Source organism: Pagrus pagrus (assembly GCF_965226575.1).
Source record: "Pagrus pagrus genome assembly, chromosome: 3".
Taxonomy (NCBI): Eukaryota; Metazoa; Chordata; class Actinopteri; order Spariformes; family Sparidae; genus Pagrus; species Pagrus pagrus.
In genome coordinates, this window is record NC_140187.1 from 19,600,871 (window position 1) to 19,624,412 (window position 23,542).

The following is a 23,542-nucleotide window of genomic DNA, read 5'->3' on the forward strand; positions in this document are numbered from 1 at the left end:
TATTTTGATTTCATCATATTTTCTTCGATTAGCAAAAACCACGAATTTAGTTTTATTCCAATTCCAGGATGATTTATGTTCATCAAACTACCTCTTAAGTTTGACCATTTCACATACTTTACTTCTGTGAATGTCTTTAAATCCTGCCCAGAATAAAAAATTAACATAGCTCCAGTGGTAATTACTTCTTCACTGCAAATATGATAATGAATTAGTGATGAGCACATGTGACTAAAAGCTTTAAAACACAACGTGATAATTGACCCTTTTGCTGTAACACATACACTTGTCTGTCTGTTTGTTGTCTGTCCACATACACTTGTCTTTACACCTGTGTCTGTCACACAGGTGTAAATGTGTGAAAAAGTCAGTTAATTGAAAACTTTTAATATAGAATAGAGTCAACTTACATTTATATTAATTTAATATATACAGTGTATATGTATATATATATATATATATATATATATATATATATATGTGTGTGTGTGTGTGTGTGTGTGTGTGTGTATATACATACATATACAACATATACATATACATATACATATACAAACATGTTGAAACAAACAAAAATTTGCAGCGTTAAACTTCTCACCTTTTAACTTGATCACTTCCTCCAGTTGTTGGTGAAGCGTATACTTTGATCTCATCTGCTGATGGTCAGTCTTCCTGTTAAAGTGTAATTTTAAGGACATCCTCTTTCTCTTAGTTGCTTCTACAGACACTGAATTTTTCATTTTCATGTCTTTATACTTGTTTGCTCAGTGCCCTAACCTGTATGAATGCAGATACACTTAGTATAACTGTTATGTTCTTTAGTTGCTTGTTACAATACTGTACTGTATATCTCAAGTACTTGTTTAAAAGTCAGTCCTCTCTCAGGTAGCCAACGACGGCGTATTGTCGGGGAAAAAAATAGGCCTTAATAAAATAAGGAGCCGGGGGAGGGGGTGTATTGCACGAAAATAAAACCTAAGAATTTCCGTGATGACAAGTCGTAAATTTAAGGAAAACACTCTTGACATTCTTCGAGATAAAGTCATACATGTGCTGTATGTGCGATGAGGTTCAGCCAACTTTGCAAAAGCAGGCGATGTGGCTTTCTTGACAAAACCCCCCACACCATTCATCGTAAATTTTAACCTCAGTAAACATCCGAGTTTTCTCAGAATATTACCCCCTCCCCGGACTCTGTTGTCTTTATTTTTTTTGCCAAACCCGCAATGGCCCCACTGCGCCGCCCTACTCAGAAGACGGAACTGTTTATTTGGAAAAATGTAAATTAACTGATACAAATGAACACATCCAACAAAATTTTTATATAAATCTATTTCAATAATATGATAAAATATGATGATTTTCGTACACTTTACCTAGTATTACAATTGTGTAATATCCCACTGTACTTTTTACTTAATTATCTGACCGCTGCACTTTGTGAATAAGGAAACACATATAAATGTAATATAAATATAAAAACACCGGCATGCTTAATATCAAGTAAACCATAAAACATGTTGCGTTGTTATGAAAATGATAAAATCGTCATAGTTATTAAAGACACATGGCCTGTTTTGTTGTTTCCTGATTCGGAGGTGCGTGCGTCACATGTGTGTTTCATCACTCTCACAACCTTATTTCTCGGGAAATCCTCAGACAGGGCCATAAGTTTCTATTTTGTTCACCACGCCCCCACACGACTGATTGACGTGGAAGTGGACCAATAACGCGTGGTGTTTTGTGACCAGCTCGACCAATCAGCTGTTAGCGCTGAGCTCACTCGGAAACTGCGCGACCTGACTCGAACATTTCGGCTCTTTAACTGCATTAACGGCAGCTGTGTCAGAGCCAAAATGGCGTCCGTGATTCGCTTATGAAGAACGACGTGGGCGGGATTAGTAGGTACCCAATAAAAAACAGAGCCAAGTGAAGAAGAAGACGGAGAAAATAACATTCACACGCCTGTCGTCTGTTTGAAGCTGTTGTGTTTTCCTAACATCGACAACATCTTGCTAGTAACACCAGAAAACAGAGCTAGCAATAGCTATGCACTTGTTTTAACACCAGTTAGCTAGCTAATAAGAGATTTCTAAGTGGACTGGGACTGACTGCATAAAGAGAGGTGAGTAAATGTGTTGTTACTAATGGGTCGAGCCTTGTCTGCGGTGTTGACTGGCAGTCTCTCCGAGAGTTAGCTAACATACAAATACAATACGCTCCAGTAGCTTGTTAAAACATCATTTGCAACCGTAGCATGTTATAAAGTAAGTACAAGTAAGCGCAGGTCGTCTCTTTTGAGTTTGCACTTTGCTCCCTAAACTGTCGATTACAGACTGATGAACCAGTCAAATTTTAAGATTAAATGGCACCGTCTCTCAGTTCAGATTTGCACAAGTGCTCATACTGTGTACACGTGTCAAGTGTGGTTTGATGTGTGTGTGTTTATGTTGGTGATTTCCTGATCAACCTTAGGATGGCTCAGTGGGACAGACTGAGGCAGCTGTCTGATGTGTACAGGCAGGAGTTACATGAGCTCTATGACAGGGATGCTTTGCCTATGGATGTCCGGCACTACCTGTCAGTTTGGATGGAGAAGCAGGAGTGGTAAGGCAGCACTATCTTTTTGCTCCTTCTATTATCCATCCCACACTATGCCATTCAGTGATGCAGTTAATCAACCTGCTTGTAAAACACTGCTTGTATATTGTTTTGTTTTGTAGGCTACGAGCAGCACAGGACCCTGACAAGGCCATGGTGCTGTTCCAGGAACTGCTGGCAAATCTGGATATCCAACACAGCCGCTTCGTCCAGGAGGAGTCGTTCTTAATGCAGCACAACTTCAGACGCTATAAACAGAACTTTCAGGTTTGTGTTGATAGGATTTGTGGAAAACAAAAACATTGGCTGACATGTTTGTTTTAAATTGGAAACATCAATTGTGAATGTGAGGACAACAATGGTTCTGATCAGCGCTCTCAACATTGATGAGCAAGGCTATTGAGTACATATTTGCATGTAGCGTTCTTGGTGTTTTTTCTCCTACCCTGCCTATGCCTGCCTAATAATTATAAGTAAAACAGTGACTCTGACATCCATCTGACCTCTCTCCCCTGACAGAAGTACCAGGATGACCCGTGTACCTTGGCAAGGACAATCCTCTGGTTTTTAGAAAAAGAGAAAGAAGTCCTGCAGAGGGCTGATCTGGCTGAGCAGGTTGGGGCAACATTTCCTTAACTTATTGGCATGTGACATTTATTACATTGGAACACACCCTGCTGTTCATACAATAGTGTAATGAAAACAGCCTCCAAATGAGTTACACGCATTATGCAATGTAACATGGCAGCTCTGTTATTTTTATAAGCAAATATTTTATGATGTAGTCACTTAATACACTGCCATATCTTGGCTGTCTATACAATACAACTCAGTGGTCAGCCGTTAAGTTATATTGGCAGGTGGACTGTGTGTCTGCAGAGCAGTTACTTCATTCATAACTTGTATATATTTAATAAAAGTTTACAAAATAATATGTTCAAGGTGTTCATTGTATATTTTCATTATATATTTTGAACTGTTGTGTGTTGTTCAGAGAAATATATTTACATTTATTAAGAAGGATCCACATGTAATGAATACAAACTACAGGACTGTGGGCTAGAAAGACTTTCCACGAAGCAGTGATATTATTTTAACTGGCACTCTCACACTTATTATTTTATCTCCAATAGTATAACCCAGTATCACACCTCAAAACCCATTTTATCTCTTTTCCTGCTCCTCCTGTGCCTTTGCTTTGTTTCAGGTCCAGTGTTTGAATGTAGCGCAGGAGGCCATGGAGATAAGCAGCCAGCAGGACCTTGAACGTAAAATGTCTGGCCTCAGGAATGACTTGCAGGTGCAGATTATGTTGCCTCGTGCCATTATGTTGTGCTTTGAAGATGACAGAGATTACAGTTCATCATTGTTTTTTTGGCTCTTTACTTTTGGGATGTAGTGCATGGAACACACAATGTCATGTCTGGAGGAGCAGCAAGATGAGTTTGATTTTAAATTCCAAACCTACAAGATGGAAGGTAAGCTGATTGAAAAGGTCTGGTTATATTTGCATGCTTTGAAAATGTTCTCTGAGGATGAGTAATAAAGTGACATGAATCACAGCTGCACGTTCTCCTTCGTTTTGGTCTGTCTTATGTGGAAACCGTGACCCCGCTGTGGAAACTGTCATGCAGCTGTGGTAGACGAGGAGGTGAAGAAACAACAAATGAAATTTTTTCAGTTGCTAATCAACAGACTGGATGAATGTAGAAAGGTATGGAGTTATTAATATTTTTAGATAACACCTCCATCTTTTAAATTCTTTTCCTATTTTAGTCTTTAATTTCAATTTTTGTCTCAAACAATCAACTTCTTAGAGCACACTGTCAGACCTCCACAAGCTGCTGGACAAGACTGAGGACCTGATCAACTTGCTGGTGCAGAAGGAGCTGATGGAGTGGCAGAGGAGGCAGCAGAAAGCCTGCATTGGTGCTCCAGACAATATATGTCTTGATCAGCTAGAGACCTGGTATGTCCATCTTCACCTGCAACATCAGTCTTTGGTCTTTACTGTTTATTATTGTATCAGTAATTCCTCTGCAGATGAATTGTTTGGTTAGAAAGTTAACTCCTAGTCAGCACAGAAATCATGAAAATGTCTTCCAGCTGAAATTTTAGACTTCTTCCAGTCCCCCCACCACTATTAACGCCACAGTTGTCTTCGTTAGTTGGTGTTTTCACAATCTTTTTTCCATTTTGTAAGACCTGTGTTAACATAAACACTTGTCCTCTTGTTTTGTAGGTTCACATGTGTGGCAGTGTGTCTGTTCCAGGTGCGGGAGTTTCTTAGTAAGCTCGAGGAGCTGGTTGGAAAAGTGTCCTATGCCAACGACCCTGTGAAGGCCCTAAGACCTGCTCTGCAAAGGAGAGCAGATACGCTTTTAAAAGACTTGCTCAAGAGGTCTCTATTTTAGAAAGCATTTTCCTACTCTTTCTTGCTCTCTGAGAATTTCCTTGTGAAACTTTCTGACACTTCCATTTTACTGTGTTTTTTAAAGTTCCTTTGTGGTTGAGACTCAGCCATCTATGCCTCAAGGGAAAGGACCCCTGGTGCTCCGCACAAACGTCCAGTTCTCTGTCAAGACCAGGTCAGTGCCACTCCAGGCAATCATTACAATGCTGTGTATTTATTTGAATTTACTTTCATATATATATTAAACGTATTTTGCTACATACTGTTACCTTGAAAGTGTTCCTGTTTTTTTTAACATTATACTTATTAGTACCTTACTTTTCCCTGTTCTAAAATCTTCCACCTGACTTTCAGACTTCTTGTGAAGTTTCCTGAGCTGAACCACTCCATGAAAGTGAATGTGTCCATGGACAGGTGAGATTCCTTCTTTAGTTTCAGTTACTTTCACAACACACAATGCAAATGAGTAGCTGTAATGTCTTGACTTAAACAATAGAGGGTGGTGTTTTGTTGCCTGCCTGTGGTCACTGCTTTGTTTTTCTCCCCCTTGAAATTAGGGAGGCTCCTCAGATCAAAGGGTGAGTATTATTTTAGAAAACTTTAGCTTACATATCAAGTGGGATGTTCAAAAGAACTTAAATAAACTTTCACATTTTATGCAAATTTCGATTTTATTAATCTGAAATGTTTATAGATATCGGCGTTTTAATGTTCTGGGGAACAACACCAAGGCCTTGAACATGGCAGAGAGCCAGAGTGGAGGCATGGTGGCCGACTTCAGGCATCTGGTGAGTGATAATGACTTGAGAAGAGAAAAAATATGATGACTAAGAAAACTCTTCCCAACAATTAGATATAACGCCTTTCATACATTTCTGACAGCCAAATTATTCAGAGGATCAGTCCTGTCACATATGCTGATATTGTCACAAACACATAAAGAAGTCTCCAGCAGCTAAACTGAATTGATTATTAGATGATCTCAAATTTAATCTCAGGTGGTAATATTATTGTTTGACTTGTTTTGTGTACCATTTTTGTCTGTAGACTCTGAAGGAGCAGAAGTGTGGAGGTGGCGGCAAAGTAGCCAGTGATGTGAGTTGACTTTAGGAAACCTGAAGATAACATCTGTGCTTACAGTAATTCATAATTAAAGGTGATATGAACAACCAAATACTGATCTGTGTGTGTGTGTGTGTGTGTGTGTGTGTGTGTGTGTTGACAGATTTCTCTCAGCGTCACAGAGGAGCTGCACATCGTCTACTTCAACACTGTATTTGAGCAGAAAGGCTTGTCTGTTGAGTTACAGGTGCATTTCCATCTGCTTCTTTTCTTGTTATATGGCTATCTTAAATAAAGATGTCGCTAACCTGCAATGTGGTCAGCATAAAAATGTTATTATTGTTTTTATTGTTTTGATCATGGAATTATAATCTAAAGAAAAGTTGTTTCTCCCTGGCACCTAACCTAGGCCTGCTCCCTTCCGGTGGTCATCATCTCCAACTCCAGCCAGCAGCAGAGTGCCTGGGCTTCTGTCCTCTGGGTCAACATGATCAGTCAGGACACCAAGGTGCGAGATCTGTGTGACTAACACATGCCATGTAGCATTTTGCAGTTTATTATTGGAAATTATTGCTTGAAATTTATTTTGTTTACATGTGTTAATGTGATCTCTTCCTGCAGGATGTCCTGTTCTTTGCCAACAGTCCTGCAGCTGCTTGGCCGCAGTTTGGAGAGATGTTGAGCTGGCAGTTTCTCTCTGCGACTAAACGTGGTCTGAATGATGCTCAGCTGGAGATGATTGCACACAGACTATTTGGTATATCCTGCCATTTTCATTTAAAGATAAAAAAAACATTTTATTACAGATTATGTCAGTGAATGAGAGGTGCTTAATAATTTTTTTTTCTATCCCACCAGGAAAGAAGCAGAGCTATGACAACTGCAAAGTAGCTTGGTCAAAATTTAGCAAGGTAAGAATACAGAATCGTCAAAAATATTTATCAGCATGGCTCGAGTGATTAACTTTAACCCCAACAGCTAAACTCGAAATACCTCAACTTTGGTGATCCTCTGACTTCTCCCTCTGGTGTCACCATGCAGTACACAGTTTTAGTTTTGAGTAAAACGCTGCAGACATTCCTCACACCCCTCGAGATAAATTGTCAGTATTGTTCTGAGCCCCTGATTTTTCCTCTAGTGCAATCAACAGGTCAAAATGACAGGTTGTTCAATGTTTTGAGTTAATTTACATTTATTTATATTTATTTTTCATGTATTTTGTGCTCTACCTAGCATGGTAAAGTAAGATATCAAACATTGGAAGCATCACCTGCTAAATATGAGCATATTTACATCGCCATTTTGGGCATATCAACCACTACTGTTTTTAAAATAAATTCATTGTGACTAATTAGGATAAAAAAAAAACAAATCACACTGTACACGTCATCTTTTATCTATCTTACAATTTGGTTTTCTTTCCAGTGAACATCGCATGCCGCAAAGAGCCACTAGCATGGCTTCTTTCTGAAAGCCTACGTATTGATGACCCTTTTTCACCTATTTTGTCACAGGAAAATCCTCCTGACACTTTCTATGTGTGGTTTGATGGCATCCTCGAGATAGTGAAAACATACCTTGCAGACCTCTGGAGGGATGGGTATGTTTTCTCAACATTGTCTAACCTGGGCTCAATACAGAACAGTTCAACTTATGTCTTTAACTCCGAGTAATGGGAGAAGTGTGTTGTTTTATATGAGACTCTCTGTCTGCACTATAGCCGCATCATGGGGTTTGTGAGCAAAGGCAAAGAGAAGTCCCTCCTCAAGAAAAAACAGAGAGGCACGTTCTTGTTGCGCTTCAGTGAAAGTGTCATTGGAGGAATCACCTTCTCTTGGGTGGAAACCACCATAACTGGTGAGATTTGTTTTACTTCATAATGACTCAAATACATTCTTTAAAGTTTTTTGTAGACAGAAATACAATCAAGCCTCCTGTGTTTTATCTATGAATGATCATCCTTCGTCTATTGTAGGTGAACCAGACATTAAGACAGTCCAGCCCTTCACCAAAACTGACCTTTCCCAGATCCCCTTTGTTGAAATCATCAGAAATTTTCAGATCTTAGAGGCTGAAAATATCCCAGAAAACCCTCTTCTGTATCTGTATCCCAACACCCCTAAAGAGGAGGCTTTTGGAAGCTACTACTCTGAGAGGACAGGAGGTAAAGACACCAAATGATTCATTTTCCTTTCAAACAAAAAACACACCTCACATGTCATTTCCTGTTTTGGTTAATGTTATTATACCTGTGTTTTGCAGTAGTCATTTGTAAATTTGCACCAAATTGATAGTGTTGGAGAGGAATGTGACACTTAAAATCACATCTAAACTCTGTTTTTCAGATGACAGCCCTTACATAAAGTACATCAAAACCAAGCTGGTGTTTGTTTCAAAGGAGTAAGTATATTATCCCTGTTCTTTCGGATGATTTACAGCTTCTTGCTTATTTGAATAAAAAAACAAAACTGTTGTGTTCTAAATGTGCTATTTATACAAAAACAACAACCTAAACAGCAAACTAAAAATGCACATACTTCATGTAAGAAGCAGTGTACCCACGCCCTTTTTTCTGTCATGAGCAACTGGTTGTAATGACAATGTTTGTTATTGGTCATGTAGGAACACACTGGAGGCTAGGTCACCCATGTCCTGTGACATGGCACAGGGTGAAGGCCTGGAGCCAATGAATGGCCTGTATGGAGAGGCAGCTGGTGAGTCATGGCTCTCCTTGCTGTCCCATCCAGCTGAAAATCCCATCAAACAAGTTGCTCTCCCTTCGTCAAAAAGCTTTGTGTTGCCCTCTCTATTTTGGCCTTGTGGTGAAGGAAATCAATGTGGACGATGCTTTCTAGAAAGATGTCAGGCACAGCTGTGAAATTGTTGAACTTGTGACTTATATCCTGTGGGGCTGTTGGCTGCTTCTACTGAACATAAAATCTAACAGCTGTGGAGGTGATTGGTTTGAGAAGCATGTTACTAACACATTCATTTGATTTATAGCTTTTTCATTCTACCTTCTGATGCTTAAGCACTTTAACACATTGCTTGGTATAAGTATGACAATCAATTAAATTCCACTTTAAAATAAATAGAGCCATAGGTTGATTAATGATTAATCATGAAATCAAAGGAAATATGGATATATTATTATTGTTATTATCACTGCAATTGTGGTAGCGATAGCATTTTGTTTGACAATGATTAAATATACAATCAGTTGGAAATATATCTTTCGTTGCTTGGAAAGGCATGCGTGAGGACATTTCGGGAGCAAAATTTTTCACCTTTCACTCCGCTCTTGATGCATGTGCTTGACTGCATGCAGATCCTTGGAACACAAGGGTTAAAGCAAAAGTTATAAACTTTTGGGAAATAAACTTCTTCAGATGATCACAAAATCTACCTGCCCGCACCTCTAAAACTCACTAATTAACAAGTTTTATCTTGTCAACTAAATCCATTCAAAAACTGAAGTGTAAAAACAAAAATGTGCCTGCTCTCTATGGCTATGTGCTGGGCTGTTTCTTGGCCACAACCAGTCACTTCATGGAGCTTAGAATACAAAGTCGATAAGATGGTAATGAGTTTAGAAACGCTGGTTTGCGGCTTTATTACCATTTGACAGAGCCAGGCTAGCTGCTTCCTCCTGTTTCCAGTCTTCAAGCTAAGCTAAGCTAAGTGGCTGCTTGCTGTGGCCTCATGTTTGATACTTAAAGTGAATACTTTTAAGTATTTAGTTTACTTGAAAAGATGCAATGTGGACCAGCACAAGTACCAGTGCTGTTCTTAAGCCTGCAGTACAGTCCAATCGAGCTAATCTTTCGGTGCAGTCACAATTAAATAGTACTTTAATAGTTGGATGAGATGAAGGAAAAGTACCAACTCTGCATGCAATTCACGAGTATCATGCACAAAACCAAATCCTTTTGGTCTGTACGGTCCTACCTTTATGTTTTCTTTGGAATGCATTGCACATCACATTTTTGTCACTCTCATTTCCTCAGTGAAAGCAGTACCAGAAATAACAACCAGCAGTAAAAGCAGAAACACTAACTTTCTCTTGACTCTTTCTCTGCTCTCAGAACAAAACGGCACTCCTCATCCTCTGAACTCACCTCTGGAAATGTATCACCCTGATCCCATGCTGTCTGGCTCTCCTACAACCCCAGAGGAGGATTTACTGATGTATCTCAATAACCCCAACCTCTTTGATGACTCTGACATCTTGCAAAATGATCCGGGGCTGCCTGAACTGAGTCTTCAAGGATTTAATTGCCTGCCCCCACAAGCCTGTGGAAGCATTTTCCAGTGAGCCTCTGTAGTCTGTATTTTACCAAACCACTCTTTATCATTCATCATCAGCTTTTCTTTAGCCACTTACGTTACAACATCCATGTCACATAATTGAAGTGTACATAGCAAAACCAGAGTTAACATGATAGTTTGCTCTGAATGTTGTTTTACCTTGAGGTAATTTGCACCCCCTCTAAGAATAGCTCTTACAATCAGCATTTGAATGCCTGTGTGCACTTTGAAATCATCCACCTTTTTTAAAATCTGCTTTCATCATGTCCTACTATTGTCAAGAATGATTCATTGAGACTATTGAAGACACAAAAGAGGCACCAGGCACCTGCACTCGACCCCTCAACTATCATGCTTCAGAAACATTTTGGTATCCGGTTATGAGATCACATTAAAGGAATGTGTTGGCAAAGGTTTATATGAGATATTGTACATTGCAGACACTGCACTTAATTTATTGTTTTGATGTTTATTGTGAGTTCCTTTGTGGTTGTTTTTATGTACCTTCCTATGTTCCTTGATAAACTACTGACATATGGCACTGACCTCCTTTAAGTTAGTTATATGCTATGCTTTTATATTAACCTGCTCATTTAAACCAATAAAGGGGAGCTGACTGGTTGTGTGTTCTGTTTTTAAATAAAATGTTTTGTTTCTTATCACATTACCACAGTATATAACTATGATACAGATCCACAGCTTGTTCTAGGTGGCGCCATATTCATTAAAATCATATATTGAGAGCGAATACAATTATCTAGCTTAAATAAAATCAAATTCTGTGGATTTTAGATGATCTAATAACTCTTGGAGTAGTTTTGGTTTTATATAGACTACTGCGCATTATGATTGCGCTTTATTTATCATTTTCAACCGGCTGCAGGCAGATAGCTGTTTTCATTGCTAGCCTACCGCCCAGGCAGCATCAAGTTAGGCTAGCAACGTTAGCCGGCGGACGATGAACGTGGACGGCAAACAAACTGACAAAAACAAGTTTTTCTCGGGAGTTTTTGGAGACGCAACAAGAACTTAAAGGTCAGTAAATGCTCAATAATTTACGCCAGGTGGCCTGAAGCCATGTCAGATGTTGCCCTGGCCCATTTGGCCATGTCAGGTTTATTTAAAATAGGTACGTTTTGCTAATGTGTCAGTTAGGCTAAGCTAACCTAGCTAACAAGACGTTGATATGTGTTTCACTGGATCGTTATCGCCAGTGGCTAAAACTCGGTCAGAACAGTATTAACTACTTTATTTTTATGTAGCCTATATACCTCTTATTTCACTTAGCTTTTACTTTTGTTAGAGAACTCAGGGTGAATTAGTACATTTTAAGTTGTTTAGTTGTGCTGGCAGTGGCTCTGGTGGTGTCTGTCCTGTCTGTCAGTCCAACACTTTGGTCCATAGTCAAATATTACAACAGTGCTGATTAATTGTCATTAAACTGTGACAGAAGTTATGAAGAATACTAATTTTGAAATTTGGGAGTGTGTCATGACCTACATAAAAGTCGACATTTTTATTTCCACTTACCCACTAGTTACGTTCATGCCACACTACATTCAATGTCAAGCTCATTAAAATCATCTTGTATTGATCTACAATCACCTCTGGCTTGGTCGAAATCAATCCTCAAAAGAAATACAAGTAAAGACAAGTTTTTTTAAGTTACAAGCACAAACTTTTATACAATTGCACTCATTTGCTATTTTAGTGTCCGACTAGTTGTTGGGACTTCTCTACTTGCAATCAGAGGTATGAACTGTGATCACAGCCTGGTCAGGCACAGAGCACCGTGTAGAGGTGAGATACAGTCAGTTCAGTGCTATTGTTTACTATATTTTTGGGCAAATGTGTTTACCATGTGTGATGATGTTCAGCTGGCTTTAATGTGTTGTGTGTTTCTATTTTCCTGTCATTACGTATGGACATCTACAATCTTATTGGTTGCACACAAAAGGTCAAAGTGGAAACTGAAACACACCACTCAATATAGTGCTGCTGTGATGGTTGAGTGTGGTTGAAAACAGTGGCATGTGTAGGCAGGTGTGTGTTTCCATTTTTTACTCTGCCAACCACTTTGTTTTCTAGTGTATAATAACAAGTGTTACCTCCAGGGTTGGTCCTCAGTCACACCTTGTAATGGTTAGTGTTAATGTCAGAATTACTCCACTCACATGTCAACTAAAGGCCAGGTCACATGAACCTTTTTTGTCATTTGTCAGCATGTACAAAGCAGTAAAGATATGAGACAGAGGTTAGAGTCGGAAGTTCCTGAATTACTGAAAAAAGGCATGTTGTGATTGACACAGGAATATCCAGATTTTGTAACATTGGTGTTTTCTCATATGATGTAACAGCTAGAAAAGTGGGGATGTAAGGCTGAATTCTGAACACAGCTGTAGATTAATCAAAAATATAATTTATTACATATACATAACATAAACACATAATATAATCTTTTAAATACCGTTAAAGCAAACAACAGAATAAATCATGGATGTTGTAAAGCAAATGCAACAGTCTGAGATGTTCCCTTCTTTTGTTCTACTAAATCATACAGAAAAGCAACTTAAAACTTAATAGTAGCTTCACGTAAGCTGCACTACTGATTTAGGAAAATAATGTTATACTGGGGTAATATCAGGAGAAACAATCAAGTTCAGGATATTAGTGCTCGCCACCAGGTCCACAGGCCGGTGAACGGTGCAGCAGCCCTGGTGAGCAGCACATGGTAGGCCTGTCGAAACTGTCTGTTCATGACAGCATAGAGCACCGGGTTGATGCAGCTGTTGAGCCAGGTGAGGTTTGCACTGAACATGTGCAGAACCCGTGGGGCACGGTTATGTTTGTCGGCTATGTTGAGCAACAGGAAAGGGACAAAGCAGAACACGAAACACAGAAAAACAGTGAAGCACATGCGTGTGACACGCTTAAATTCGCCATCATCTCCTGTAGTTGCTGAGTGAGAGGAGGACACTGCACCTGTGGGAGCAGGTGTGGATAAAGGTGATGTACGGACGATATCAGGGGTAGTCTTGTTGGCTGCTGATGAATTTGGAGCCTTTTCACATGTGCTCTCATCCTTACTTTGGGTTAGATCAGCCTGGCTGCTCATCTCACAGCTACATGTGTTGGCCATACTGCTCTCGACACCGCTGTCATCTGTTCCTTGTGTTGAAGAAGCTGGTTTCTTCCTGGAGGATCGGCGGCTGAACCTATAGCGAAGTAGAGCTTTTGATGCAATCCGGACACGTCTGTAGATGAGGAGGTAGAATGCACCAACACATCCCAGACCGACAAAAAAGAAGAAAAACAGCAGGATGGTGCTGTAGGGGCGTCCCCTGGTTCGATGGAAGCTGCACGTGCACACCTGTGGCACAAATACATAAACAGGCCATAGTGGGCCAAAGCTGGCCAGGCCGATTGCCCATGTTGAGATGAGGAGTAAAATAAGACCACAGTCAGAAAAGACACGGTCAAACACAGCTCTCTTTGCGACCAGTAGATATCTGCCCCCTGCTATCAGGCAGAGGGTGATAATGGAGACAGAGTTGGAGAGGAAGAGGAGCAGGCCGAAGATGCTGCACCACAGCTGACCACTGCGCCATCTGAGGTGTAAATAGGAGTCAACTGAGATGGGCTGCAGTATGGTGCAGTACAGGAAATCAGCTAGAGCCAGGTTGACGATGAGCACATTGAAACGTGTCCTCAGATGAGGATCTATGATGAAAGCTAGAATGGTCATCAGGTTCCCCACTGTACCTATGATGGTCACAGCACATCCCCACAGCACAGCAAAGTAACGGTAGCCGACAACTGAAGGACTGTGGCAGGAGAAGAGGTCATCCTCTGTTTGGTTGGTGTGGTTCATCATTCTGTCGACTAATAAGAATCAGAATATAGGTCAACTTCTTTGTAATGTGCTCACGGAAAGTTAAAGTTAAACAGAAACCCATCCTCCCCACCCCTCGATCAAATGTGACCAGTGCCAAGGTGAAAAAGGAAGTCACTGGTGGTCTAGATAATTCACCACTTCCTTTTTAACAGAGACCTCACTCTGATAGAAACATTTGTTTGTAGTCCTCACCTATAATCATAGAGCTAGATGAACATTTATACATGTTCATGTAGTTAGATTGTTTTGTGTGGCTATATTATTGTTAGGACAGTTTTAAGTATAAGAACAACAGGTTTTCTGCAGTTTTAGGATGATCTAATGTAGTTTCAACTGTTGTGTATAAGTGCTGTGGCTCTGGTAACCTGAAGTACATTGCCTGGCACGCATATATAAGTCTTCTCCATTAACCCTTACAGATAAGTATAAATATGGAATGAACAAAATAACGACAGGTTTTGTTTACAGTATGATTTTAAAAGATTTGAGCTCTCTGTAAAAATAGTTAAAATGAACCCTCTCATCTAGTTATGCTCACATCACTGAGGTGAATTTTGCACATATGTTATGATTTTAAACTACAAACACATTGCATACAATAAAGATAGAATTTAACATTTATGAAACATATGATGATGTTCAAAACAACACAATTATCAATTTCTCACCATATGGCTGAAGGTTTCTGCCAGTCTTTCTAATTGTTGATGAGTATCTGTGTCACTTCTCTGCAGTGATCTGTCGCGCTGAGTGCCTGGTTTCCTGCTGGTATTGCATTTCATTTGCATGTTCAGTGTTGCTTTAGTACCGGTTAAGTGATGAAATAGTGTTCAGCTGGGTTTTTCCGTGTCATGTCTAAAATCAGGAAGAGAGATCTTGTGTATTTTTCCACAGGACATTTTTTTTATATTTAAAATGGAATAAACAAACATATTTTTCCACATTTGTTTTTTCCATCTGGTTATTCTAATATTCTATTAGTGAAATGAGTGTTTGGGTTTTAAGTTATGTCTGCATACTACAGGTCTCTTATCGTCAGAGACTGTAAGCCCGAACAGAAGATGACTTGACCTCTGTTGATCATTACTACCAACACTGCTTACATAGATCCAGTGTAATGATTTTATGTTATTTTACTTATGTGCAACAATATGAAAGCCTTATAGTTGACGACCTCACAAACTCTAAGAATAGAAATAAATCTGCATGTCATCGGTTTTCATACAATTAGTTCAGATGATAGACAAATTTGGGTCATTTGCATGCAGTATGTGAATGGTAATAATTTTCAAATGTATCATCAAAATGTTTTTATTTTTTTCATAAAACTACTTAATGCTTGTGAAACATTTATGTAAGTGGAACAAGTTTGTGTTAGTTGTCAAGTATTTCTGTATAGGCTGACGTCCCACAGGTTTTTATTCATCCTTCTGTAGCACAGCTCTGTTGTTTTAATCCTGGTGTTTCCACACTCATGCCATCAGATTATATTCATGATGTGGTTGGTAAAGTAAACACACGCACTTAATGCAAATACATGCTGCTTTAGTCATATAGTACATTGTCCTGCTGTGCTGTAAAATCTAATGTTCATTAACACACTGAAACCTTTCTTTTCAACTGCGCAGTGAAATGCAAATGAGAAAAGAGATTTAAATCATTTCCATATACACAAGTCTCTACAGAGGCATATGGTAGTTTTACTATTGTGCTTTGTCATAATCTTTTATACACAAATGCACGTTTGTTGTAGGTGTTCATTTGGGGAATAGTCAAGGGAGTGATCAGGGAAAGACTTAGAGCAGTTACAGTGTGTATTGCTTTTTCTCATTGTTTTTCTTGAATGATTTATTTCCACGCTTGCATTATTTTCCTTAGACACTGATAACTGCACTTATGATATTGAATTAGTGATGGGCACATGAGACTAAATGCTTTAAAACACTATGTGATAATTGAACCTTTTGCTGTTCCACATACACTTCCTGTGTCTGTCACACAGGAGTAAATATAGACCATTAAGTGCAGGCCCAAGTGTGAAAATGTCAGCAAATGCAGAACTACTGAAGTTGTTAGTGACTTAGTCCCTTTCGGACACAGACACATAGCTGAAGTGTTTGCAGCTTCTATGTCTAACCTAGTACACATTTTTTGTTCACGCTGATGCTTTGCTTATGTAAGGAACCATTGTAGGAATTAACATGAACAATATGGAAACAGAGATGTGGGCTTTTTAGGCAGATACAGAGTCATGTTTTGCAGAATGGAGGGGGATGGCAGACATATCTTTTGCCCATATCTCCTGAATCATCAACTTACACCAAAACAATCTAGATGGACCAATAGCAATCCAGTTGAGAGGAAAAATATTTGGATGTATATTCTTGGTGAGTTGTCTCTTTCAATTCCAGGAGGTCAGGTGCTCAAAAATGATGACCACCAGGTCCACAGGCAGGTGAACGGTGCAGCAGCCCTGGTGAGCAAAACAGCACCTTTAAATAATAGTTCAAGCATTCATACAATACATAAATTACTAGACATTTTCTTTTTATTGCAGTTGACAAGAAACGTTTGCAGAAGTGCTTAAAAAAATGCTACAGTTTCTGTTTCCTTAAAAAAGGTTTAGGATATATATGTGAGGATGAAGCAAAATCTGAACTTTCCATTGCTTTGTTCAAAACAGCAACATATTTACACAATTTTCTCTTTGTATATTTTATATGAAGTTTCCAAGTAAGTTTGTTGTCTGTTATCACTCCCAAAAACATAAACTGTAACAATTTTGATTTTATCATCTTTTTTTCGATTACCAAAAAACATAAATTTAGTTTGATTCCAATTCCAGGATGATTTATGTTCATCAAATCATCTCTTAAATTTGAACATTTCACATACTATACTACCTGTGATTGCCTTTAAATCCTGCCCAGAATAGAAAATGAACATAGCTCCAGTGGTAATTACTCCTTCACTGCAACTATGATAATGAATTAGTGATGGGCACATGAGACTAAATTCTTGAAAACACAACGTGATAATTGAACCTTTTGCTGTTCCACATACACTTCCTGTGTCTGTTGCACAGGAGTAAATAGACCATAAAGTGCAGGCCCAAGTGTGAAAATGTCAGCAAATGCAGAACTACTGAAGTTGTTAGTGACTTAGTCCCTTTCGGACACAGACACATAGCTGAAGTGTTTGCAGCTTCTATGTCTAACCTAGTACACATTTTTTGTTCACGCTGATGCTTTGCTTATGTAAGGAACCATTGTAGGAATTAACATGAACAATATGGAAACAGAGATGTGGGCTTTTTAGGCAGAGTCATGTTTTGCAGAATGGAGGGGGATGGCAGACATATCTATTGCCCATATCTCCTGAATCATCAACTTACACCAAAACAATCTAGATGGACCAATAGCAATCCAGTTGAGAGGAAAAATATTTGGATGTATATTCTTGGTGAGTTGTCTCTTTCAATTCCAGGAGGTCAGGTGCTCAAAGAGATGACCACCAGGTCCACAGGCAGGTGAACGGTGCAGCAGCCCTGGTGAGCAGCACATGGTAGGCCTGTCGAAACTGTCTGTTCATGACAGCATAGAGCACAGGGTTGATGCAGCTGTTGAGCCAGGTGAGGTTTCTACAAATCATGTACAGAAGCCATGGGGCACGGTCATGTTCGTCGGCTATGTTGATTAACAGGTAGGGGGCAAAGCAGAACACAAAACACAGGAAAACAGCTAAACACATGCGTGTCACATGCTTCATGTCCTTATCATCTCCTGAGGCTGTGCAGTGGGACGAGGAAGCTACATTTGTTGGAGCAGGTGTGGGTGAAGGGGATGTAGTGATGATATCAGGGGGAGACTTGGTTGCTGATTCGGCCGTGGCAGAGCTGTGAGTAGACTGAGAGGATTTTTCACAATTGATCTCATCTGTAGTTGGGGCTAGTTCTGCCTGGCTGCTCATCTCACAGCCACATGTGTTGGCCATATTTCCCTCCACTCCACTATCATTGGTGTCTTGTGCTAAAGAAGCTGGTTTCTTCCTGGAGGATCTGTGGCTGAACCTATAGCGGAGTAGAGCTTGTGATGCAATCAGGACATGTCTGTAGATGAGGAGGTAGAATGTGCCAACACATCCCAGACCGACAAAAAAGTAGAAAAAGAGTAGGATGGTGGGGTAGGGATGGTATGTTTTCCTGCTGACACTACATAAGCACACCTTTGGCACAAACATGTAACCAGGCCATAGTGGGCCAAGGCTGGCCAGGCCTAGTGCCCATGCTGAGATGATGAGTAAAGAAAGACCAAGGTCAGAGAAGACACGGTCAAACACAGCCCTCTTTGCGACCATGAGATATCTGCTGCCTGCTATCAGGCAGAGGGTGATAATGGAGACAGAGTTGGAGAGGAAGACGAGCAGGCCGACGATTCTGCAGCACAGCTGACCAGTGCGCCACCTGAGGTGTAGATAGGAGTCAACTAAGATGGGCTGCAGTATGGTGCAGTACAGGAGATCAGCTAGAGCCAGGTTGACGATGAGCACATTGAAGCGTGTCCTCAGATGAGGATCTATGGCGAAGGCTAGAATGGTCATCAGGTTGCCTGGTGTACCTATGATGGTCACAGCACATCCCCACAGCACAGCAAAGTAGCGGTAGCCGACGACTGAAGGACTGAAGCAGGAGAGGTCGTCCTCTGTTTGGTTGGTGTGGTTCATCATCATTCTGTCAACTAATAAATAGGAAGCAAATTGGTCAACAAACTACAACAAACCACAGTGTTTCCCCTGGGTTGACTGGTTTTGGGGGGGGGGAGCAGCAGGCCACACAGGCTGACCGTTAACAAACAGGAATCATTTTAATAACAATACTTTAGAACACTCTTTTACAATATGTTTCTCTTTTCTCTCCAACAATTACAACAATTTTTACAATATCTTTCTTTTTTGTACAAATTACAGGTACAATCTACTTTTGTTTATTTATCCATCTATCTGTGTTTTATTTGTTTCTCTTTTTTTTGCGTACTTACCAATATCAGTTTTGTACAGCCAGGAGGAATACTTCCTCTCTGACAGTCAAGTTGGGTCGAACCCCGTCAACCTATGGTGACTGGACTTGTGCTGCTTGTCGGGGGGAGGGGGTGAAGCAGGTGGGCTACTGCTCTGCTCTATGGATGTACTCTGCTCTGTGCTGAGTGCAGCGGCAGAGATACTCTCGCTATTACTAGCAGTAGAGCTAACGTTTGCCTCGCCAGAATCACTCTGAGTGCGCTTAAAAAACGTGGATATTTTCGCCTGTTTTTCAGGCAGTGGGGGTCGACGCGACACGTTGTCCTCTTCTCTCTGTGTCTGTCTGTAGGTGTGTGTTCATGTGCAATGTTGCCAGATCAGATTGACAGTTTCCAGCCCAATCACATCTTAGAACCCGCCCAATCCAATAAAAACCAGCCCAAAGCACGAAGTTGCCAGACACCCGTGTAAACCCGTAAAATCATAACACATGCAATGGAAAACACATCCAGAGCTTCATATCTGCAACAAATAACCACACATAAATGATAAATGACAAATAGGTTTTTGCAAATTGCAACCAACAAGAGCGCAGTAAATCAACCATAGGCTACACAAATTGCAAAATGAACCTCTGGCATCCTAGTGCCAGGCCCAGATTAGTAATAATGCCAGCTGCATGTAAAAAGGTGCACTTTTAAGCCGTGTAGGCCTAATAAATTTCATTATTTACATCACAAATGACCTGTATGAGGACTAGATGCAAAACAATTTAAAACAAAGCAAAATAATGCACATACAGAGTGCCTCTCCCTCCCTCTCTTTTTCTCCTTGCTCCCTCCCTCCCTCTCTCACCAAATGAAATGATGCCGATTGAAAAAAAAAAGATGCCGATTGAATACAACTCATGTCATTTATTTATTTAGGCTATTTATCTATTTAAAAGAGAGAGAGAGAGAGAGAGAGAGAGAGTGTGCTGTTTTCACAATATTAAAAACTCGCCAAATGTGGACAAAAGCAGCCCAAATTTTATTAACCTGCCCAATGTATTTTTTTCCCGCCTGACATAAACAAAAGTAGCCCAATTGGCAACACTGTTCATGTGTTTGTTTGTGTGTACGCCGGTGCGAAGCTCCGGCCATCGTAAAACAGAGAGTGGAGGAGAAGCGTAGATGCGCGACGATGAAGAAAATGAAATGAAATATCCTCGCTTAAATTAGATCAATAACATCATTATTTATTAAAAGAACACGGTCCAGACCTGTTCTATAGGAAAAGTGACCTGAAATGACTTCTGTTGTGATTTGTGATATAAATGAAATTAACTTGACTTTCAGGGGGGGCGCGGGGTCCCGTTTGGGGGGGCGGGGCAGCCCCCTATACAACGGTAGGGGAAACACTAAACCACACTGAAGGAAACAACATAAGAAGCTGATATTTGAGTTCCATGAATTTAACTATTATATAATTATATTATGTCCCTATTCATCTCAAAACAAACTTAAATCATAAATCATAAAACATAAATCATAAAACAACAAATCATAATGAAGAAAAATGGTCCTGGAGGAACAGCTTTGTCAATATTACCAGCTGGCCCACTTGTCCAATAAAGATATTAAATAATAGGAATGGGCTTTTTATTAGTCAAAATTAATAGTACTTAAAAAAACAAAACAAACCTAGAACATAAGAAGACAAGTAGAAAAGCATGTGATTACTAGCCGATTTTTAACCAGTCCTGATCCTGACCAGCAAATCGAGCACTGAGTTGTCATGCCTATGCCTTTAAAATAACTGTAGTGAAAGACTGTAGTCTGATCTGTTGTCTCTCTTTAAACTAAATAAATTGTACATGCTGCCATTAGCACATTTTGCTGCTCACAATTTAGACTGCATTTGAGTCGTTTAGTCTAAATTGCCCATCCCATGTACTAATACACCAGGGTGATGTTTTTAAATTGCCTGTTTTAGCTGACAAACAGTTCAAGCGACACAAGCGATGGCAAACAGCATTCAGCCATTTGTCTTCTATCATTTTACTGTAATCACTTTGTCAAACAAACATGTTGAATTAAACAAAAAGTTGCAGCGTTAAACTTCTCACCTTAAGGTCGATCACTGCCTCCAGTCGTTGGTGAAGTGTATACAGTGATCTCATCTGCTGACAGTCAGTCTTCCTGTTAAAGTGTAATTTTAAGTACATCCTCTTTCTCTTAGTTGCTTCTAAAGACACTGAATTTTTCATTTTCACGTCTTAATGCTTGTTTGCTCAGTGCCCTAACCTGTATAAATGCAGATAAGCTCAGTATAACTGTTATTTATTTTAAATTACGTATTACTATACTATACTGTATTGTATATACAAACACATGATTAGAAAAATTAAATGACTCAAATTGCGCACATTTGTACTCAAATTCACATTACTGAACTACTAGTCAGCATTCATTCCCCGGTCAATTGACTCGCATTAGTCATGGGTATTTGTTAGCCTCTACCACTGGCCTCATCTGGTCTGAACACAACCACTGGGTGAACACATTAATTTACTGTCCTTTTCAAGTGCGATACTATGATGTGTATTAAAGTTAAGGCTGTTGACTTGTTAATATCCTTCCATCTGTCTGTCAAGCAGCGCTTGAACATCGTTCAGTCAGTGTGAAGTCTGAAAGAAACTGACGTTAAAGATATTGAAAAAGCAAGTTGGGTCTGAGCCTCGTCAGCTGCCTGATCGGCATTGCGCATGTGCAACTCTCAACAGAGATGAGAAAGAAGCAAGACTTGTCACTCCACAGCAACTTCCGTTATCAGCTCTGAAAAAAACGTGTATTATTGATTAAGACTTATTGAAGTTTTTATGTCCTCTGGATGCAGTGTGATGAAGTGAAGGATTTGCCGGTTTCTACTGTTCCATTTCCGGCGCATTTTTGATGTCGATCGTGACACACCAGGGGAAAAAATTACAGAAAGGTGGACTCCTGGCAAAGTGAAAAAGTTCATCGCCTCTTTTTAGCTAGTTGTGAAAGTGAAAGTGGTATAAATAAACAAGTAAGTAATGCTGTGATCCCACCCTCTCACTGAAGTTATATAGTGCAGAAACAAGTGATATGGGAGGCGGAGTGGCTGAGACAGAGACAACACTCACCCTGTTACAAGACACTGTACCATTAACGTGATTTTTTAAGGTAAAAAAAGGTTACATAATCTTGCATTAATTTAACAATTAGAACGCCCAAACTTGTACCTTTTCTCATTTTTTAAATAATCGACATTTACGGTTCAACACACTTAAAGCTATAGTTGGTAATGTTGGAGAGCTAGCAAGATTTGAAAGTGGCACCTCCTCTAAGCTCCACCCCCTCCTCCCCCTCCCGTCAGTGCTCCGTCCAAAGCCACGCCCCCCCACAAACTTGAACGTACATCTGACAGTAGGGCTGTGTCCGAAATCACTCACTACTCCTTATATAGTGCACTACATAGTGAGTACGCCATTTTGTAGTGCTGTCCGAATGCCTAGTGGGAATTATTATACCCTATATAGTGGACTCAAAGTATCCCACAGTGCATCACGAAAAGTAGTGTACAACCGATGGTCACTAACCAAGCAATATTTACCATCATGCATTGCGCTGAGAGAAAAATGTTGGACGGACGCATGGAGGTCGCGGAGAGGGAGCTGATCTACAAATGTGAGTAAATTTAATAAAAAATATATATGGATGTGTTGAAGCCTGTGTTAACAGTTGCTTAGTAGTATTATGGCATAATTCGCAGCTAGCGACGCTCGCTAATGTTAGCTGACGCTAGCGACGCTCGCTAATGTTAGCTGACTGTTAGCTAACTGTTGCCCTCTTCCCTACAGAAATTTGTAATTGCCATTAGCAGCGGCGCTAAGTGAAAACTAACTTTGATGAGCTACATTTTTTCTAATTCGTTAGCAGTGAAACTAAGTTGGAGTGTCACATCAGCACTAGAGAAAATATCATATTTTAATTTCTTCAGGGACTGACGACGATGTGTCCAAACTTATCCGCCTGAGGAGAAAGAAGGACCACCTCTTCTTAGGCAAATTCTGCCTCGGCATCTGGATAGGAGTAGATGATGTCACATTATTGTGAAGGAACACCTTATATTGATGTGCATTCTTAATAAGGGTGAAAGTAGTTTTATCTTGTGACTAAATTACCGTCTATCAAAATTGAATGGATAGATTTGACTGTTATTTACTTGTTATTACATTTTGT

The 23,542-nt window shown here is 39.9% G+C and overlaps 3 protein-coding genes and 1 long non-coding RNA gene across 4 annotated transcripts; 2 read left to right on the forward strand and 2 right to left on the reverse strand.

Annotated features, from left to right (window-relative positions):
• Positions 1-1,920: 1,920 nt before the first annotated feature.
• stat2 (signal transducer and activator of transcription 2) lies at positions 1,921-11,005 on the forward strand. The gene is made up of 24 exons (XM_084348083.1): positions 1,921-2,125; positions 2,476-2,607; positions 2,724-2,868; positions 3,121-3,216; positions 3,809-3,901; positions 4,001-4,079; positions 4,236-4,315; positions 4,419-4,570; positions 4,844-5,002; positions 5,100-5,189; positions 5,369-5,428; positions 5,572-5,592; positions 5,709-5,802; positions 6,062-6,109; positions 6,240-6,323; positions 6,486-6,584; positions 6,698-6,833; positions 6,935-6,987; positions 7,591-7,676; positions 7,797-7,933; positions 8,052-8,240; positions 8,422-8,476; positions 8,699-8,790; positions 10,162-11,005. The coding sequence occupies exons 2-24, from the start codon at positions 2,477-2,479 to the stop codon at positions 10,389-10,391; spliced, it is 2,409 nt and encodes an 802-aa protein (XP_084204209.1). The 5' UTR covers positions 1,921-2,125; position 2,476; the 3' UTR covers positions 10,392-11,005.
• A 135-nt stretch (positions 11,006-11,140) lies between these two features.
• On the forward strand, positions 11,141-17,855 carry LOC311254382. Its single transcript, XR_014622246.1, has 3 exons — positions 11,141-11,419; positions 16,691-16,755; positions 17,766-17,855. It is a non-coding gene; the product is annotated as an uncharacterized lncRNA (long non-coding RNA).
• gpr84 (G protein-coupled receptor 84) lies at positions 12,816-15,064 on the reverse strand. The gene is made up of 2 exons (XM_084348099.1): positions 14,948-15,064; positions 12,816-14,266 (listed from the first exon to the last, which is right to left on the reverse strand). The coding sequence occupies exon 2, from the start codon at positions 14,256-14,258 to the stop codon at positions 13,044-13,046; it is 1,215 nt and encodes a 404-aa protein (XP_084204225.1). The 5' UTR covers positions 14,259-14,266; positions 14,948-15,064; the 3' UTR covers positions 12,816-13,043.
• On the reverse strand, positions 16,848-23,533 carry LOC311254371 (G-protein coupled receptor 84-like). Its single transcript, XM_084348097.1, has 2 exons — positions 21,403-23,533; positions 16,848-19,015 (listed from the first exon to the last, which is right to left on the reverse strand). The coding sequence occupies exon 2, from the start codon at positions 19,005-19,007 to the stop codon at positions 17,778-17,780; it is 1,230 nt and encodes a 409-aa protein (XP_084204223.1). The 5' UTR covers positions 19,008-19,015; positions 21,403-23,533; the 3' UTR covers positions 16,848-17,777.
• Positions 23,534-23,542: the final 9 nt, after the last annotated feature.

Coding starts and splice junctions, on each gene's coding strand:
- stat2 (XM_084348083.1), top strand. CDS start 2,477: ATGGCTCAGTGGGACAGACTGAGGCAGCTGTCTGATGTGTACAGGCAG. Junction 2,869..3,120: donor GCTATAAACAGAACTTTCAG/GTTTGTGTTGAT, acceptor CTCCCCTGACAG/AAGTACCAGGATGACCCGTG. Junction 6,324..6,485: donor GCTTGTCTGTTGAGTTACAG/GTGCATTTCCAT, acceptor CACCTAACCTAG/GCCTGCTCCCTTCCGGTGGT.
- gpr84 (XM_084348099.1), bottom strand. CDS start 14,258: ATGATGAACCACACCAACCAAACAGAGGATGACCTCTTCTCCTGCCAC.
- LOC311254371 (XM_084348097.1), bottom strand. CDS start 19,007: ATGATGATGAACCACACCAACCAAACAGAGGACGACCTCTCCTGCTTC.